This window comes from Syngnathus floridae, chromosome 7, assembly GCF_059516105.1.
Source record: "Syngnathus floridae isolate MCC-2025c chromosome 7, RoL_Sflo_1.0, whole genome shotgun sequence".
In the NCBI taxonomy this organism is placed as follows: domain Eukaryota; kingdom Metazoa; phylum Chordata; class Actinopteri; order Syngnathiformes; family Syngnathidae; genus Syngnathus; species Syngnathus floridae.
The window spans coordinates 6,395,315-6,413,069 of NC_142419.1; the positions used below are offsets into that span (position 1 = coordinate 6,395,315).

General features: G+C 42.9%; 1 protein-coding gene across 5 annotated transcripts in view; it reads right to left on the reverse strand.

Annotated features, from left to right (window-relative positions):
* Positions 1–17,755, reverse strand: part of snx19b (sorting nexin 19b) — a 45,158-nt gene that overhangs the window by 23,706 nt on the left and 3,697 nt on the right. For all 5 annotated transcript variants that reach the window (XR_015859437.1, XM_088380860.1, XM_088380861.1 and 2 more), the window contains 8 exons: positions 14,823–16,019; positions 11,985–12,183; positions 11,784–11,884; positions 11,566–11,685; positions 10,007–10,131; positions 6,738–6,831; positions 6,500–6,653; positions 4,267–4,408 (listed from right to left, as the gene is read on the reverse strand). Coding sequence is in view for 4 of the 5 variants with exons in the window: in XM_088380860.1 (XP_088236986.1) it covers positions 4,267–4,408; positions 6,500–6,653; positions 6,738–6,831; positions 10,007–10,131; positions 11,566–11,685; positions 11,784–11,884; positions 11,985–12,183; positions 14,823–16,019 (2,132 nt within the window). In the remaining variant the exon portion in view is untranslated. The remainder of the gene's footprint in view (positions 1–4,266; positions 4,409–6,499; positions 6,654–6,737; positions 6,832–10,006; positions 10,132–11,565; positions 11,686–11,783; positions 11,885–11,984; positions 12,184–14,822; positions 16,020–17,755) is intronic.

Below are 17,755 nucleotides of genomic sequence, written 5' to 3' on the forward strand. Positions count from 1 at the left end.
AAGAAATGACTCCAGAATGCTATAAACATAATGACCAATAAGTCAAACAAACCTTGATGGAATCTACTATGTATGTGTTTATGTCTGTAAAGTAATCTGGGATTTATATAGTATGATTCAAACAACTGACAGGACAATGTGACTAAAATTGGTAATATCATCTCAGCATGCCTTTCGTGATTATTGCTTTAACCCTGACCTGACACAAACCACAAAGACAGCCTGCTTCCACATTGAGTGTCTAGGTATGGCCGAGGAACAGCATGTACGGAGATGTCACACCTCCTCAGTCTAACAAAGCTGATGGATCACACATCTTATGTAACAACCATCTTTTTATCCAATTCTCTCGTCGCATATTCTCAAAGTCAAAGTCAAAGTCAAAGTCAAAGTCAAAGTCAGCTTTATTGTCAATTTCTCCACATGCCAAAGACACACAAAGAAACCGAAATTTCGTTCCCCCCTATCCCACGGTGACAAGACATGGCTCACAACAGACAAACAAGTAAACAAGTATAACAAAACCGTGCTGAATAAATAATGAATAAAATAAATAATGAATAAATAACACAACAAATAAATAAATAAATAAGAGGAGCAAAAAAAAAGGAGCAAGTGCGCGTACAGCAGACATTCCCGAAAATAGCGCAACAGTGCCACACGCTACTCAGAAGGGGGTAGCGAGTTCAGGGCCCTAACAGCCTGGAGAAAGAAGCTGTTGGCGAGTCTGGTGGTGCGGGAGCGCAGGCTCCTTTACCTCTTCCCAGAGGGCAGAAGGTCAAACAAAGAGTGAGCCGGGTGACTCACATCTCTGGCAATCGAGGTTGCCTTGCGGGCGAGATGGGAGGTGTAAAAGTCCTTCAGGGAGGGGAGCGAAGCACCAATAATCTTACCAGCCGTATTCACTATGCGCTGCAGGGCCTTCAAGTTCTGTTCAGTGCAGTTACCACCCCAGACAGCGATGCAACTGGTGAGGATGCTCTCAATGGTGCCACGGTAGAATGTAGACAGGACTGCCTGAGGAGCCCATGCACGCCTGAGCTTCCGCAGGAAGTACAGGCGGCGCTGAGCTTTCTTTTCAATTGCACATTTGTTATGTATAGCTTACTGGTCAGACAAAAACTACCAGGGAGTGAATTCCTGCTGCCATTAGGACTGAGATTAATGACCCAATATAACCAATGAACGAGCCAAAACCTTAAAAAAAAAAAAAAACGGCATCTGAACTGCAAAAACCATCTCATCAAATAATAAAGACCAGATTTCTAGGGAATCATCTTTAACTTACAATTTTACTGACAAGCATGTTGTGTTAGCGTATGGTGAAAAAAAAAAAGGTTCTCTTAGTAAGAAGTGCCAGTTGAAACACTGTGTCCAAAATCCTAGACTCTTGGAACAACTGCTGTTAAAATCCCGTCTGGAAGACCGTTAGTCATATGACAGGTAACAAATCAGGCCTCATCAAACCCAAACACAAATGGCTACACTAGGAAGCCTGCTAATACTGTAAATCAAAAACAGATCCATGGTCATAAATATTTTTGGATGTGGTAAATTTGGTGAATCTGGGCTTTTCCTCAACTTTTCCAAGTCTGCAGCTGACTAAACAGTAAATGACCTGTTACTGCAAATTGATCTGGTCAACATGGTATTAGAAGAGACACAGTTGTGTTGTGTCTAAGGTCATTAGTATCACACCTTGCTTTTTCTTCTCCACTAATAAGCACCTTTTTACCATCCCAATTAAATAAACCTGTGCATCGTGTAAAAAGTAACCATAACCAATTACTATAATGAGCAAATTAGACATTGCCTATAATTTGAGAAAAAAAGGCATGTTTATATGGCCTTAATATATAGAACAGTCCTTACAAAAATAGGCCTTCTACCACGTGAAGGCGAATAACCACATACTCAGAAACGGGGTTTTGGGGTTTTTAGTTCAAAAACAATGTTATGGTCATTGACTCCTTACCGTAAGATGTCACATTCATTTACAGCAATTGAACCTCAAGCAAAAACTCAATGCCAGAGAAACATCCCTCCAATAGTGAAGCAGAAACAGCGACACAAACAGTGTGTGTGTGGGGGGTTGGGGGTGTCACAGAAGGATTGAGGTCATTCCCGAAGGACAACTGCTGACAGGCTTTGAATGCTCCACTCATCCTCACCTAGGATATCAAGTTGTCATCAAAGACTCGCAGTCCAATTGGAAGTGTTTATATGAGCATTAATATGCCATTTTAGGAAGTAAAAATAAAGAATCACTCAGTCATTTAGAGACAGGTGCAGAAGAGGACTGGGGGCACTGCAGCACCATTTGAACTTCGGAGAGGATAAATATATTGTACTGTAAAGGAAGCAAACACACATTCCAGCACAAAGCCAGAGAGGGGTAAATTGATATACTTCCTACATAACTTGGAAATGAAACACTAAATAAGTTTACTATGAATTAACTAGATCGCTGACTAGATCTCAAATGTTGGAAGGGGGGGGGGGGGGGGGACCACTACAACATGTTGAAACCCAGTGAACTACTTTAAGGTTTGTTGATGTTTGTGCCAGAATTTGGAATCAAATTTAGGCAACTGTATTAAGTAATCACAGCCCATGCCAAAGGGGTTACTCTGAAAACCTTATTGTAAAATTAGGATCATAACAACAAGCCAGATTGTCTCCACAGCTGGAACCAGTGTTTCTTCCTGATAGCATTCTAAGAAGAAACATCCCACCCATTCTTAAATGTAGAGGAGAAGATGCTCCTGTGTGCTGTCCAGCGATATGATAAATGAGAGGAAAAACCTGCCACACAAAGCTGTCACTGAAGCGCTGACAGACTGCTGCCTAATATAGGCGAGGTCAAACAAAAGCACAAGGCCTGTCATGCTTGGCCGTTGGAACTATTTAAAATAGCGGACACCGTATCAAAATGAAGCAACAATATTTTGGTACTGACACCCTAGGGAGCATCAGGTCACACACTATTAGACTAGAAGGCCAGAAGTGGACGGCACTGTCGGCATATTAGTTTACTGGCAGCTATCTGACATACCTATCGAAACAAATGTTTGGGTAGTTTATCACGGGACAACTTCTTCAAGGTCACTGGTGCTGTAATGTACAGACAGTGTTTCATTGCAGTTTTTATTTTACAACAAATCTAAAATGGAAGATCATAAAAATATCAAAAATCAAAGCAACCTCCACTAACATGGCTTATTTTTGGAAAAACATTGCAGCGGCCAGTAATTCAGTTTTCATCAACCCTATAAACTCTCCCAACACCCATAATGTCTGCTGTGTCTCTCTGGCTTGTAAACATCTCCCCTCTCTGTGGAATCTCCACTAGGAAAAACATTTTTTCAGGTCCCGGCCTGGCAAAATCTACCGTCTGAGTTCAAACGTAGTTTCCAGCAATTCTCTTTGCTGAAAGAAAAAAAAAAACTTGAAAAAACATCTATACTGAAAGCCAAGAGTGATCCAACATAAAAGTCAAGTCTAAATTCCAGCTGGAATGTTCAAAACATATTTTGTTCTTATTAAAATTATATTTTTGTCATACATCTGGTTAGGAAGTCCAATGTGACACCCCAGTAAGCACTGGTGAACTATTGCGGAATCTTCCAATGTTTATAAGTTGCTCATCCCTGCTTTAAAGTGTTATTTTCTGTGTTAGTATCACAGAGTTCATTTCATTTAAAAAACAACAACAAAAAAAACAACATTTCTGTCCACATATACAATCATTGAGACCCTAAACATTTTGCTTTCAGTGCTTAACCTTAATTTCTGCATGGAAGTTGCTATAAATGTAGCAGATAAGTCAAAATAATTCTCTAAACTTGTCTAAGTGTGGGCAAGTCAACTTTCAAAATGTTCATTTACTTCCACAATGAATTGTCATTTTTCAAATCCAATTTATTTTCATTTACTTTCACCTTCAATTGATGTCATTTTTCAAATCCAATGTATTAGCCAAAGCCAAAGAAGTATCACTTAAACCCCTAGCTTCTCTCACTCACTCTACATTTGCTCACTGTGGATTTTTTTGATTTATTGAAACTCTGATGTGAATGATGACACAATTTATTAATGTTAATAAATTGTAAATAATGTTATGTTAAAATACAGAAACTGGTTATTATTATTTTATTCATTTGGCTGAAGCAACTCAAGTATACTATTTGTTGGTAGTATAGTTTGACTATTCTCGATTTAAAAAAATATGCTTCTTACTAAATTAGTTTCTTCATTTAATATCACCTGTTAATAAGGGTCCCAAACAGCAACCTGATGGTCCTTTGAATGTTCTCAGTGCACAGCCAACTCCACTGCTCTCTCATGATCAGACACAGGATGTTCAAAGTGACGTCAGCCAATGCCATCTCAGCTTCATCTGTGCCCGCTGCATGCAAAACATAATTTGCCATTATTGATATCCAATCCAAATATAACAACATTGCTTCATATTAAACATGCCAAGGTATGATGGCTTACAACCATGCAGCAGACACGGCGTTGGTTTCTCTATTTTATCTCTACAATAACACTGCCCTCTAGTGTAACAATTACAATACTTCATCTCCAACGATTAACGTTGGAGATGAAGTATTGTTCCATAGTGTTTTGTGGAACTGGATTATGTATTTTAGGGATATTCAAACCTTTTCCTCCAAGTGCATCATGAAGACAAATTGATGAATGAGAGGACCACTTTGACCTCCTTAATAATAATTTATCAAAGCAAGTTAAAACAACTAAATCAAGAAATTATGTATTGTTTTCATATATGTTATAGTTACTTCAGAGAAAAATAGCTGTCTGTTAAATGTAGCAAATATTTTAGGATTTTTCTGAATTTTGGGGTGGCCCACTAAATTAGATCCACCACTGCACTAAGCAGCAACCGAATTGCCAAATTAAAAAAATAAAATAAAAGCAAACTTCAAACTAAATTGCCAAAATCAAAATGAAAGCAAACTTAAATCTTTAAAGCATTTTTTACTTTTTTAAATAGCGCTGTGTTATGTGTAAAATGTCATTTTTAGCATCAGCCACATGCCACTGAAACGCAAATGGCAGGCCATAAATGTCCCATGGACTGTACTTTGGAATAGCATTGCCAGGTGTTTCCAAAGAGGTCATCGCGTGACATAAGTTTTCATTAAATGGAGCGTCTGTCATCGCGCCGTGCGACTGTGACTGGGGTTGTCAAATCCTTTTCCCCGCCTATCCAAGCCTCAGTGTGTTTAGCGGGGTTTTATTTTGAAGTCTAAGAAGAGAAAACCTGGCATCCTTGAATGAAAGTAAAATGCCCATCAAAACCATTCAATGGCCCCAAAATGAGCACGTTCACAAAAACGCCCATGGAGCAAAAATGTGATATACGTTCAGTTTACGTTGGCTCAAAATATGAACAAGTTCATTCATTTAGTTCATTAGTTCATTTAGTTCATTCATTCAGGTACAACACTGACTGTTAACATGGCCAGGATCTCAACTCTTCACACACACGAGGGCGGGGGCGTATCGGTTGAGTTGCGCATGCACGTCTCAGAACGGAAACCCCAAATAATCATTTGTCCTCGATTATATGAATTTAGAGATCGTCTGGAGCCAAAATCATGATTATGATCAAAATTCGATTAATTGAGCAGCCCTACATAATTGGATAATTAAACTAAAACCTACTAGGGAGGTACAGGTGGAATTACATGCACTCACATTTACCAGCCATAACAACAATACCATTAGGTACCGTATTTTCTGGACTATAAGTTGTAGTTTTTTCCCATAGTTTGGCCGGGGGTGCAATTTATACTCAGGAGCGACTTATGTGTGAAATTACTGTCACATAATATTATTTCACATGTTATTTTCACACTACACCGCATGAGGGCGCTCTAGGCCTGTGGAATAATTGGAACTGAAACTGATGATGTGTCTGATGTAAACCACATAGAAGAGGAAGCACTGCATCTTTTACTTCCGGAGTTAGTGGAGCTGTTTATAAGTGACACAGAGGATGAAGATTTCGTTGGATTTAATAATTTGGAGTGACACGGGTGGTTCGATAAACTGGTTAGCATGTTATTTATGCTATAGTTATTTGAATAACTCTTAATATATTATGTCAGGCACATTCTCAATTCCTTGTTTATGTGTTTATGTAACGTTAGCATACCGTACCGTTCAGCCTGTTGTTGCGTATTCTATTTTAATTTCAAATTGCCTTTCAAGATGACATATATGTTCTTGGTGTTGGATTTCATCAAATAAATTTCCCCCCAAAATGTGACTTATACTCCGGTGCGACGTATGTCTTTTTGTTCTTTATTATGCATTTTATGGCTGGTGCGACTTATACTCCGGAGCGACTTATACTCCGGAAAATACGGTAATTACTTTTAGCTTTGTCTAGTTTTTGCATAGTTAACTTGTCCAAAGTGTTGATAACAACAATAATACCATTACAATGGGAGCCCCACCCCCTTACCATGTCCTTCTCTTTGCTTTCTGATGGTACAGTCGTTCTGTCTGGATCGTGTAACAATTGGACTGTCCCTGCAATTTGGCAAAGATATGGCAGACAGATTCTCTTCTCTACAGATAAAATTTTGAAGGTCCTCCAAAGACATCCCATTAAACACCTGTGAGTGTACAGCAAATAAAAAAAGACATTACCAAAACAATAAAATGACACTGTGGAAAAGTCAAAATAATTTGTGGCTTACTGTATGAGTTTGTTCCAAGCTAAACAGGACAGGTGCTCTTATATCAGAGCCATTCATAAATGGGATGCTTTTGCTGGAAAATTTCAGCCGTGACCTAAAAAGAGGAAAAGAAAATCCCTTGTCATCTTGCAATATTTCATGTTGACAGGTACACAAAATTGTATACTGTTAGTGTTATGGAAGTATTAATGGTAATTCAAAGTCGTATGTAACTATCAAACTGCGTGTTTCATGAGTTGAAAAAGCAACGTAAATATTAGTGTAGTCAAGTTCACATTGATGAGTGAACTGTACCTGCGTGAAGCTGTCTGTTTGTGCATCGTTTGTGCTGGTTTGTGCCGTAATTTCATTTGGGTTTATTTGGAGCAGAACTCTAGATGACCTATAAAGTAATCTCTTATAACTACAAAAACGTAGCAGCAAAAAAAAAAAAAAAAAAAAAAAAAAAAGTGTTTACGGCACAAACCAGCACAAATGAAGCACAAACGAAACAGACTATTTTCCTTCAATTTTGCGTGGGGTGGGGGGCCAGCTTCACGCAGGTGTGAACTGTGTGGACTACTTCAAAGAAAAAGGTGCAGGTGGCAGTATGGGTAGACGTGAAATGATGTCAGTAGAGCATAGCAGAAATGATGCTTGTAGATCACAGCAACACCAGAGACTGTCGGAAAAAGAAGAGAGTCTGAAGAGTTAAAGAAGTCATCTCCAAATGTTTCTTTGTAATATGTTCTGTGCAGCATAACTAGTTGAAATAATTGTAGAATAAAAATTAAACAGTTAAAATCTGTTTTTTTATCCATCTCAGGGGTCAGCCGCTTTGCCACTTGTTATCGACTGAAAATGACATCACAGATGTCTGTGCTCAGGTCACAACCAATCACGGCTCTGGCAACTATGATGTCATTTTCAGTCAACAGCAAGTGGCAAAACAGCTGACCCCTGAGGTGGATAAACACAGGTGAATTCTGCTACTTACCGTATTTGCCGGTGTATTGGTCGACCTTTTTCGATCCAAAATCGACCGAAAAAAGTCAACCTCGACTTATACACCGAGTCATAAAATTTAACTTCGTATTCATCGCTTCAAATGTGATGGTAACCGAGGCCGTTTCTCATGCATCTCATTGTGCGTTGGCACTTAGAAAATTTGAACCGGGAGGCGTGCGCGAGTGCGCGGCCCGCTGGAAGTCGAATGAGGCTCCGCGATTTCATCCGCGGTGCTTATAAAGTGCCGATCCGCTTGGCGGGAGCTATTTTCGGCCACTTGGCGCGTGCGCACGGCCTCCCGGATGTGCCGGGCGGCGTGCGCGAGCTCGCCGGCCGCTGGAAGTCGAATGAGGCTCCGCGATCTCCTCCGCGGTGCTTATAAACAGCCGATCCGCTCGGCGGGAGCTATTTTCAGCCACTTGGCGCGTGCGCACGGCCTCCCGGATGTGCCGGGCGGCGTGCGCAAGCTCGCCGGCCGCTGGAAGTCGAATGAGGCTCCGCGATTTCATCCGCGGTGCTTATAAAGTGCCGATCCGCTCGGCGGGAGCTATTTTCGGCCACTTGGCGCGTGCGCACGGCCTCCCGGATGTGCCCGGCGGCGTGCGCGAGCTCGCCGGCCGCTGGAAGTCGAATGAGGCTCGCGATCTCCTCCGCGGTGCTTATAAACAGCCGATCCGCTCGGCGGGAGCTATTTTCGGCCACTTGGCGCGTGCGCACGGCCTCCCGGATGTGCCGGGCGGCGTGCGCGAGCTCGCCAGCCGCTGGAAGTCGAATGAGGCTCCGCGATTTCATCCGCGGTGCTTATAAAGTGCCGATCCGCTCGGCGGGAGCTATTTTCGGCCACTTGGCGCGTGCGCACGGCCTCCCGGATGTGCCGGGCGGTGTGCGCGAGCTCGCCGACCGCTGGAAGTCGAATGAGGCTCCGCGATGCTTATAAACAGCCGATCCGCTCGGCGGGAGCTTTTTTCGGCCACTTGGCGCGTGCGCACAGCCTCCCGGATGTGCCGGGCGGCGTGCGCGAGCTCGCCGGCCGCTGGAAGTCGAATGAGGCTCCGCGATCTCCTCCGCGGTGCTTATAAACAGCCGATCCGCTCGGCGGGAGCTATTTTCGGCCACTTGGCGCGTGCGCACGGCCTCCCAGTGGTGCCAGGCGGCGTGCGCGAGTGCGCTCGCCGCTGGAAGACGAATGAGTCTCCGCGATCTCCTCCGCGATGCTTATAAAGTGCCGATCCGCTCGGCTTGGAACTATTTCCGGCCTCCCGGTGGTGCCGGGCGGCGTGCGCGAGCTCGCCGGCCGCTGGAAGTCGAATGAGGCTCCGCAATCTCCTCCGCGGTGCTTATAAACAGCCGATCCGCTCGGCTGGAGCCATTTCCGGCCACTGCGCATGCGCACGGCCTCCCGGAATTTGAACATATTTCGTCAATAAATTTTGCATATTTCTGATTGAATTTTGAAGTTTAATATAATGCAACAATTGAGCTCGACTTATACAAAGGATATATCATAAAATCGTAAATTTCCGTCGAATTTTAGGGGGTCGACTTATACACCGAGTCGACTTATACACCGGCAAATACGGTAACTCATATTCCACAAACGCAATATTAATCAGAAGGCCATGTTTAGTCGAGTGAACATACACATATTGTTCAGAAAATTTGGGGCTTGACTTCATCTTTGGGAGGGGATAGTAGATCTGATTGAATACTTATTTAGCTTCAACCAATTGACAAGTCCCTGCCTTATAATTGCGTTTCTGTTTGTGGCTTTGTCTTTCACTGATTGAGAGTAATACTCTAACTCACTTGTGGTAAGGAAGCCATACCTTCCTTCAGAAGTGGGGGTACTATCGCTTACCATTAAAACCACAACTGCATTTTGTCATTGCAAAATAACATTACGGTTATTGCTTGACTTTCATCCACAAAGTGGATGCATATGTGCCAATGCAGCACAATCAGAGACCGACACAACATGAAATCTCAAGATCCTCCGATTAGCCACGCATGCTCGATTAGCAAGTGGCTGACCAGGCCTTACGCTAACTAACCAGTGGTTTGCCGATCCTATTTACAATGCACACCGTAATTAATATTGAACAATTTCCCACAGCAGACCTGAATATCTCTCACGGCACACCAGTGTGCCGAGGCACAGTGGTTGGGAAACACTGCTGTACAGGGAAGGAAGGTTGCAAATCTTATAATGCACGTCTCAACATTCACATTTGTTATGTTGAAGGCATTTTCTATTTTGGGATTTTTTTTCTCAAATCACATACTTGCTCTTTTTATCAGTATTAAGTTTCCCCCCATCCAGCTCGCCTTCATTTTCGTCAGTTGGGCTCTGAGGCTCTGAACGAGGAAACGCTGTCTTCAGAGTGTCCACGATTGCATTCACCACAATCTACATCGACACACAATATTACAAACAAGCAATCATTGCAGCATGTGCATTCATCAAGCTCCTAATATTGCATCTACGACAAGTCAACCTAATGATAATTATTTCAATGGCAAAATAAGGCAACTACCGTACTTTTCGGACTATAAACCGCAACTTTTTTCTCAAATTTTGAACCCTGCGGCTTAATAGTCCGGTGTGGGTTATCGATGGATTTTTTCCGTTATTTTTGTGATGACATCACTTTTATATACTCGTAAAAAGGCTGTGGACCGCTGTTGTGCAGCACCGCATTGCTGGGCGGATGGATATGTGACACGGTCACTGGGGAGAAAAGTGGTGGTTGATCGCATGTCCATCCGCCAGGCAAATAGTGCCGTATAATTCACACAAAGAAGAGACAGAACGAGATCAAGACGGATATTACTGAAAGGAAGCTTTAATACACAAACCGTAATTATGGGGGACAAAAGAAATGCATATTATACTACTTTTAAGTTAAAGGCAGTTGATTTGGCCCATTGTGTTGCGTCATCCTTTCTTTATTTCCCAGTCACATCTACTCTGGAGCTATACGTGTAGCTTGCTAGTTTAATGTAACTTAGCGCTTTGTGCATGAATAAAATTAGCATGAACAGACCCTAATCATGGAAAATGCATAAAAGCAACGGCAAAAGAGAGACTGTGTGGTGTGTGGCAAAGGATCTCTAATGCTATTCCAATCGGACACTGAGGAGGAAGACTTTGATGGTTTCAGTGCACAGGAGGAAGATGAAGACGGCTCTTTTACTGGCTCTTCTATTTACTTTTACTGTTATGTTTTTTTAACCAGCCCTGTTAGGGCTGTGCTACCGTGTTACTGCTGTATTACCGCCACGTCTCAGTGACTTTTACCGGTATGTTTTTTTTTATCCAGCCCTATTAGTGCTGTGTTACTTCCGTGTTGCTGCGGTATTACTGCCGCGTCACAGGCAGTGTTCGGAAAGAAATGTTAAAGTATGTTATTAAGACTTTAAAAAAGCTTTCTGTGTACCATCTTTCTTTGTAAATAACTCGCGTGCACACTTCCGTGTTGCTGCGGTACTATTGCTACGTCACAGGCAGCGTTTAGAAAGACATGTTAAAGTATGTTATTAAAACTTTAAAAAGGCTTTCTGTGTACTGTCTTTCTTTATAAATAACTCGTGCGCACGTGCGGCTTATAGTCCGGTGCGGCTCATATGAGAAAAAAACTGAAATATCCCCAAATTTTAGCTGGTGCGGCTTATAGTCCGAAAATTACGGTAATTAGCATTACTACCCTACAAAGAAGTACTGGACTGTCTAGCCAGACTACAGAACATTATCGTTAAATGAGTGTAATTAAATGTGTGTACTGCATGCATTTTTATAGTGTGCACAGCAACTCTTCATCAGTCAAGGCCAATGCAAACAAACCTTGTCAATGCGGGAAACTATAAAAGGTTTCTTGACGAAGGCAATCCGGGCATCGGTATTAAGCGCCAGAAACTCCTGCATCTGTTCACTGTTGGCTATTTCAGGAATAGCACAAAGATGCTGGGGGAAATCAAAAACATGTAGTTGTTGTTTTTTTAGGAAAAGCAAATAAGCATTACATTGGGCTCGATTTAATGAAATATAAATGACTAACACACCTTTAGAAAGGTCTCCAGCATTCCTTTTCTGGCCTCTATCTTGTCACTGTCCATGTTTCCAAAGGGCATGTCCGGGAATATTTTCTTTGGACCTTTTACACCTTCAAAACAGTATAAATAGGAAATAATCTACATGTGGGCACATACTGTACATTTTGATTAGAAGGCTCAATTCAAAATCGAATAATCTTCTAAACCTACCTTTGATGAGTTTCTTTAGATCTGTTCTCTCTTCCACGCGTGCTTGTAGGTTAAGAAATTCACTGTATCGTCTGTTGACCATATGGTAGGCCACTGGGTGAACAGAAGATGGACTTTCAAAACTTGAGTGCAATGTGTCTCCATCCTCTGAGAATGACTGGATACGCTCTGGGTTATCACAACACATCGCTGTCTCATACTGAAAGACATCAATAAAAAATACAGCTTGACATAAATCTATATACTGTATAGTTAAGGGTCACCCAGACAATTTAGTCTTGTTTTCTGTGAAAACTAACACAATTGCACAAGGGTTTTCAAGGGTTTCCTAATCATGCATTAGCAAATTAGCAAACACAATGGCGTACTGGAGGGACGGTTGCTGGAAATGAGCTGTTATACACGTATGTAGATATTGCATTAAAAACCAGACGTTTGCAGTTAGAATTTACCACATTAACAATGTGTAGAGTGTATTCCTGATTAGTTTTAGTATATATATATATATATATATATATATATATATATATATATATATATATATATATATATATATATATATATATATATATATTCACACACATATACCGTATTTGCCGGTGTACAAGTCGACTCGGTGTATAAGTCGACCCCCTAAAATTCGACGGAAATTTACGATTTTATGATATATCCTTTGTATAAGTCGAGCTCAATTGTTGCATTATATTAAACTTCAAAATTCAATCAGAAATATGCGAAATTTATTGACGAAATGTGTTCAAATTCCGGGAGGCCGTGCGCATGCGCAGTGGCCGGAAATAGCTCCAGCCGAGCGGATCGGCTGTTTATAAGCACCGCGGAGGAGATCGCGGAGCCTCATTCGACTTCCAGCGGCCGGCGAGCTCGCGCACGCCACCCGGCACCACCGGGAGGCCGGAAATAGCTCCAAGCCGAGCGGATCGGCACTTTATAAGCACCGCGGAGGAGATCGCGGAGCCTCATTCGACTTCCAGCGGCCAGCGCACTCGCGCACGCCGCCTGGCACCACCGGGAGGCCGTGCGCACGCGTCAAGTGGCCGGAAATAGCTCCCGCCGAGCGGATCGGCTCTTTATAAGCACCGCGGAGGAGATCGCGGAGCCTCATTCGACTTCCAGCGGCCGGAGAGCTCGCGCACGCGCCAAGTGGCCGAAAATAGCTCCCGCCGAGCGGATCGGCTGTTCATAAGCACCGCGGAGGAGATCGCGGAGCCTCATTCGACTTCCAGCGGTCGGCGAGCTCGCGCCAAGTGGCCGAAAATAGCTCCCGCCGAGCGGATCGGCACTTTATAAGCACCGCGGATGAAATCGCGGAGCCTCATTCGACTTCCAGCGGCCGGCGAGCTCGCGCACGCCGCCCGGCACATCCGGGAGGCCGTGCGCACGCGCCAAGTGGCCAAAAATAGCTCCCGGCGAGCGGATCGGCTGTTTATAAGCACCGCGGAGGAGATCGCGGAGCCTCATTCGACTTCCAGCGGCCGGCGAGCTCGCGCACGCCGCCCGGCACATCCGGGAGGCCGTGCGCACGCGCCAAGTGGGCGAAAATAGCTCCCGCCGAGCGGATCGGCTGTTTATAAGCACCGCGGAGGAGATCGCGGAGCCTCATTCGACTTCCAGCGGCCGGCGAGCTCGCGCACGCCGCCCGGCACATCCGGGAGGCCGTGCGCACGCGCCAAGTAGCCGAAAATAGCTCCCGCCGAGCGGATCGGCACTTTATAAGCACCGCGGAAGAAATCGCGGAGCCTCATTCGACTTCCAGCGGGCCGCGCACTCGCGCACGCCGCCCGGTTCAAATTTTCTAAGTGCCAACGCACAATGAGATGCATGAGAAACGGCCTTGGTTACTATCACATTTGAAGCGATGAATACGAAGTTAAATTTTATGACTCGGTGTATAAGTCGAGGTCGATTTTTTTCGGTCGATTTTGGATCGAAAAAGGTCGACCAATACACCGGCAAATACGGTATATATTGATTGAACACACACACATCTATCTATCTATCTATCTATCTATCTATCTATCTATCTATCTATCTATCTATCTATCTATCTATCTATCTATCTATATATATATATATATATATATATATATATTTATATATATATATACATACACACACACACACACGCGCACACACGCGCACACACACACACACACACACACACACGTGCCTATTCACTTTCTCTGAATTGTTTTGCTATGTGGTACGCCATGAATTTTTTTGTGATGTGAAATATGTGCACTGGCTTAGCTTCAGGTGTTTCAGGCTTGATGTTTTAACATGAGTGTCTTTTTGACTGGCTGACAGGATTCAGCCTTCATTACTTTGGCAATGTCTCTGGTCACACCTTGTAGTTGTGGGACCTCCATGTAGGTTATACAGTACGTCCTGACGACACCTACACTGGAAGGCAATCTGTTCCTATCATGTATCAGTCTTTGTAAATATTTGGCAGTTACTGGCAATTTGACTTTTTATGTTTTTGTTTTAACTTGTGTCTTTTTGACTGGCTGACAGAATTCAGCCTTCATTACTTTGGCAATGTCTCTGTCACACCTTGTACTTCTGGGAACGTCATGTAGGTTATACAGTAAGTGCAGAATATATTTGCACTGGAGGGCTATCTGTTCCTATCATGTATAAGTCTTTGTAAATATTTGGCAGTTACCGGTAATTTGACTTTTTTTTTTTCCTCAACATGTTTCATCTAAAAAAAGTTTGTTGCAATTGAACCATAATGAATGACAGACTGTATTTCTTCACATCTGAACACTGACAACTTGTTGTTGTTGCTGCTGCTGTTTTAAAAGCTGTTCTTACCTTGATTGTGTAAAGTGTGTACGGGTGTGAACCAGTCCCACGGTGTTCCTTAGCTGTGATTGTGCCAGTAATACGAAGGTTTTGGATAATTATCGGTCCATCGGGGCTGCTTAGAGGCTCAAAACTGAATGAAGGCAAGGGGGACGAACCTTGCAATGGGCTTATGACAGTTGGTTCATTGGTGTTCCTCATTGGTTCAACACCCAGCGGAAGCTCCTTTGCTTGGCTTTCTGAAGAGAAGCTACCTTCACTTTCCAAGTTCTGAAGGCTGCTGACTGAGGGATTTTTCATTCCTTCCAATGAGCAATTTGAGTGCTCTGATGTGTCTGAATTCAACAAGACTATTGGGCAGAAAACATCTAATTGATTGGAACAAAGACCCTCCAAGTCTTGACCATTATTGGTTTCAATTCCAAATTCCTTAGGTTGGTCACAGAAAGCGTCCTCTTCTGTCATGACCAAGGAGTCGATGGAACTCAGTTTGTAGTTGCCTAATGGAGATTCCAAGTCGGAATCATTTTCTTGATAAAAGGAATTCGAGTTGATTCCACTCAAAGAATTTCTTAAGGTCTGACTTGTCTCATCAATACTGTTCTGTTGACAATAGACCTCCTCTGAATCCGTCCCATCATGCATAGAGAGTTCAGGCAAGATCATATCTACAGAATGTTCCCTTTCTGTTTGAGCTTTTGGAGGAGGGACATCAGCATTGCTTTGCTGGGCGTTAGGAGTCTCTTGTGGTAAAGTGAGCTCTAATTCGGCATAAGGAAGCGGTACTGACAAATCCTGTGTCTCTTTTCTAATCATCTCCCTTGATTTATTAGAACTGCCAAATATGTCTATCATGAGAAGATTCAACCAGTCGGGGTCAGACATTTTATCAAAAAGAGGGAGCAGGACATTGCAGGTGATGAGTTCTCCAACAACAAATCGTCCTGTGCCTGTTTCCAAGTGAGGCGGGGGTACTAAAACATGCAGCAATAAGTCCACCAGAGTTCTTGTGTAATTGACTTCCACTGTCTCGCTGGTCATAACACAATGAGGTGTGGTAACCCTGGAATAGGCCTGCCACAACTTTTCCCTCTCACTATTCACTTTTGTAGTTGGAGACCCCTGCCGTTGGGCAACCAGCTCCTTGGCTCGAAGGTAATCCTGCAGATGGCAGCCAAACATTTCCAAGATCCTCTGGCTCAGTCTCTGCAGCAATACAAAAGACCAATAAATGTGAATGGCCTATTGATCTAGCCATACATCTTCAATCCCATTTATCAACCAGCTAGTTGCCACCTGGGTGTTGTTGTTTTCTTAACAATTATAGTTACAAAATAATTGTTAAGTACAGACAATAATTTACAGTCTAAATTAAACAAATGGTGCATTTCAGTTTCATAGCCATCAATATTATTGCCACAGAATTCAATGCATTCTGTATTTGGGTATTAGATTACATTTGACAGAACTATGGTGAGTTACAGGCGTGAAATTAAATGGTAGAAATGCATACTCTTATTACCGTATTTTCCGGACTATAAGTCGCTCCGGAGTATTAGTCGCACCAGCCATAAAATGCCCCAAAAAGTGAAAAAAAACATAAGTCGCTCCGGAGTATAAGTCGCATTTTGGGGGGCAATTTATTCGACAAAATCCCACACCAAAAACAGTCATGAACGAGCAACAACAGGCTAAACGATAGCAACAAGAGGCTAAACGATAGGTATGCTAACGTGACCAACACAAACAAAGACCTGAGAACGTGCCTGATGTAACATATAGAGTGATTAAGGACAACTATTACATGAATAACATGTTTATAAAACCATCGGTGTCACTCCAATTCATTAAATCCATCGATCATTCGATACGATAGCAACAGGCTAAACAATAGGTATGCTAACGTGACAAACACAAATGAGGAGCTGAGAACGGGCCTGACGTAACATATAGAGTGATTTAGGACAACCATTACATAAATAACATGTTTATAAAACCATCGGTGTCACTCCAATTCATTAAATCCATCGATCGTTCTTTGTCAACAATGGCTGCGCGCGGCTGAGGGCGTTTGCACTTCAAAATATTCCACAGGCTCATATAATGATAGATAAACTATATTTCAAATAACTATAATAGAAGCAATAATATTATCAAACCATCTGTGCACTTTAAATCCATTAAATCCATCGATCAAATTCCTCGTCCTTTGTCAACATCGCCGCGCGTGCGCCCTGACGTCAGCCTCGTCTTTATTCCACAGATCTAGTATATAACTATATTGTGGCGTTAACAAAGTACAAGGATAGACGTGGGTTTGGTAAACGGCTCTTTATTCCACAAAACAAACTTCCAAGCGTGTGGCGGCGTGGACTTCCAGACACGAGAGCTCCATGGCAGAGGACCGGGCGTGCGTAATGGCCATGTCCGAGCCCCATGCACCGTTCGCGGACAGTCACTCGGCCGAGCGCCGGCCCCCGACTCAGTAGAGTAGGACCAGGCGTGCGTAAAAGCCATAATAGTTTTTCAAACCTTCTATGTCACTCCAAGTCCTTAATTCCTTCAAACTCTTTGTCCTCCGTGTCACTTAGAAATGATCACCGCAAATGATGCCGGTAGTCCTTACGTGGGTCGCGCCACGCGGTGCCACTGACGTCACTTGAAATAGTAATCCATTGGTACATCACGGTTCTCCAAACTTTCTTTCTGCTGCTCGATTACTGTTTTCAGCTGCATATTTTACAACTTGAAGTTTGTAACTTGCAAAATATGACTTTCTTTTTGGTGCCATTTTTCTTAAGCCCACCCAGTTGATGAGCCACGGCCAACGGTGAAATTTAAAGCGCCCTCATACAGTTTCGTCTGAAAATATAATTTTTTTCAGATGTAGTTTTTTGTTTTGTTTATTTGGTTGTTTTATCAAAGACAAAGTCTGCTTTATT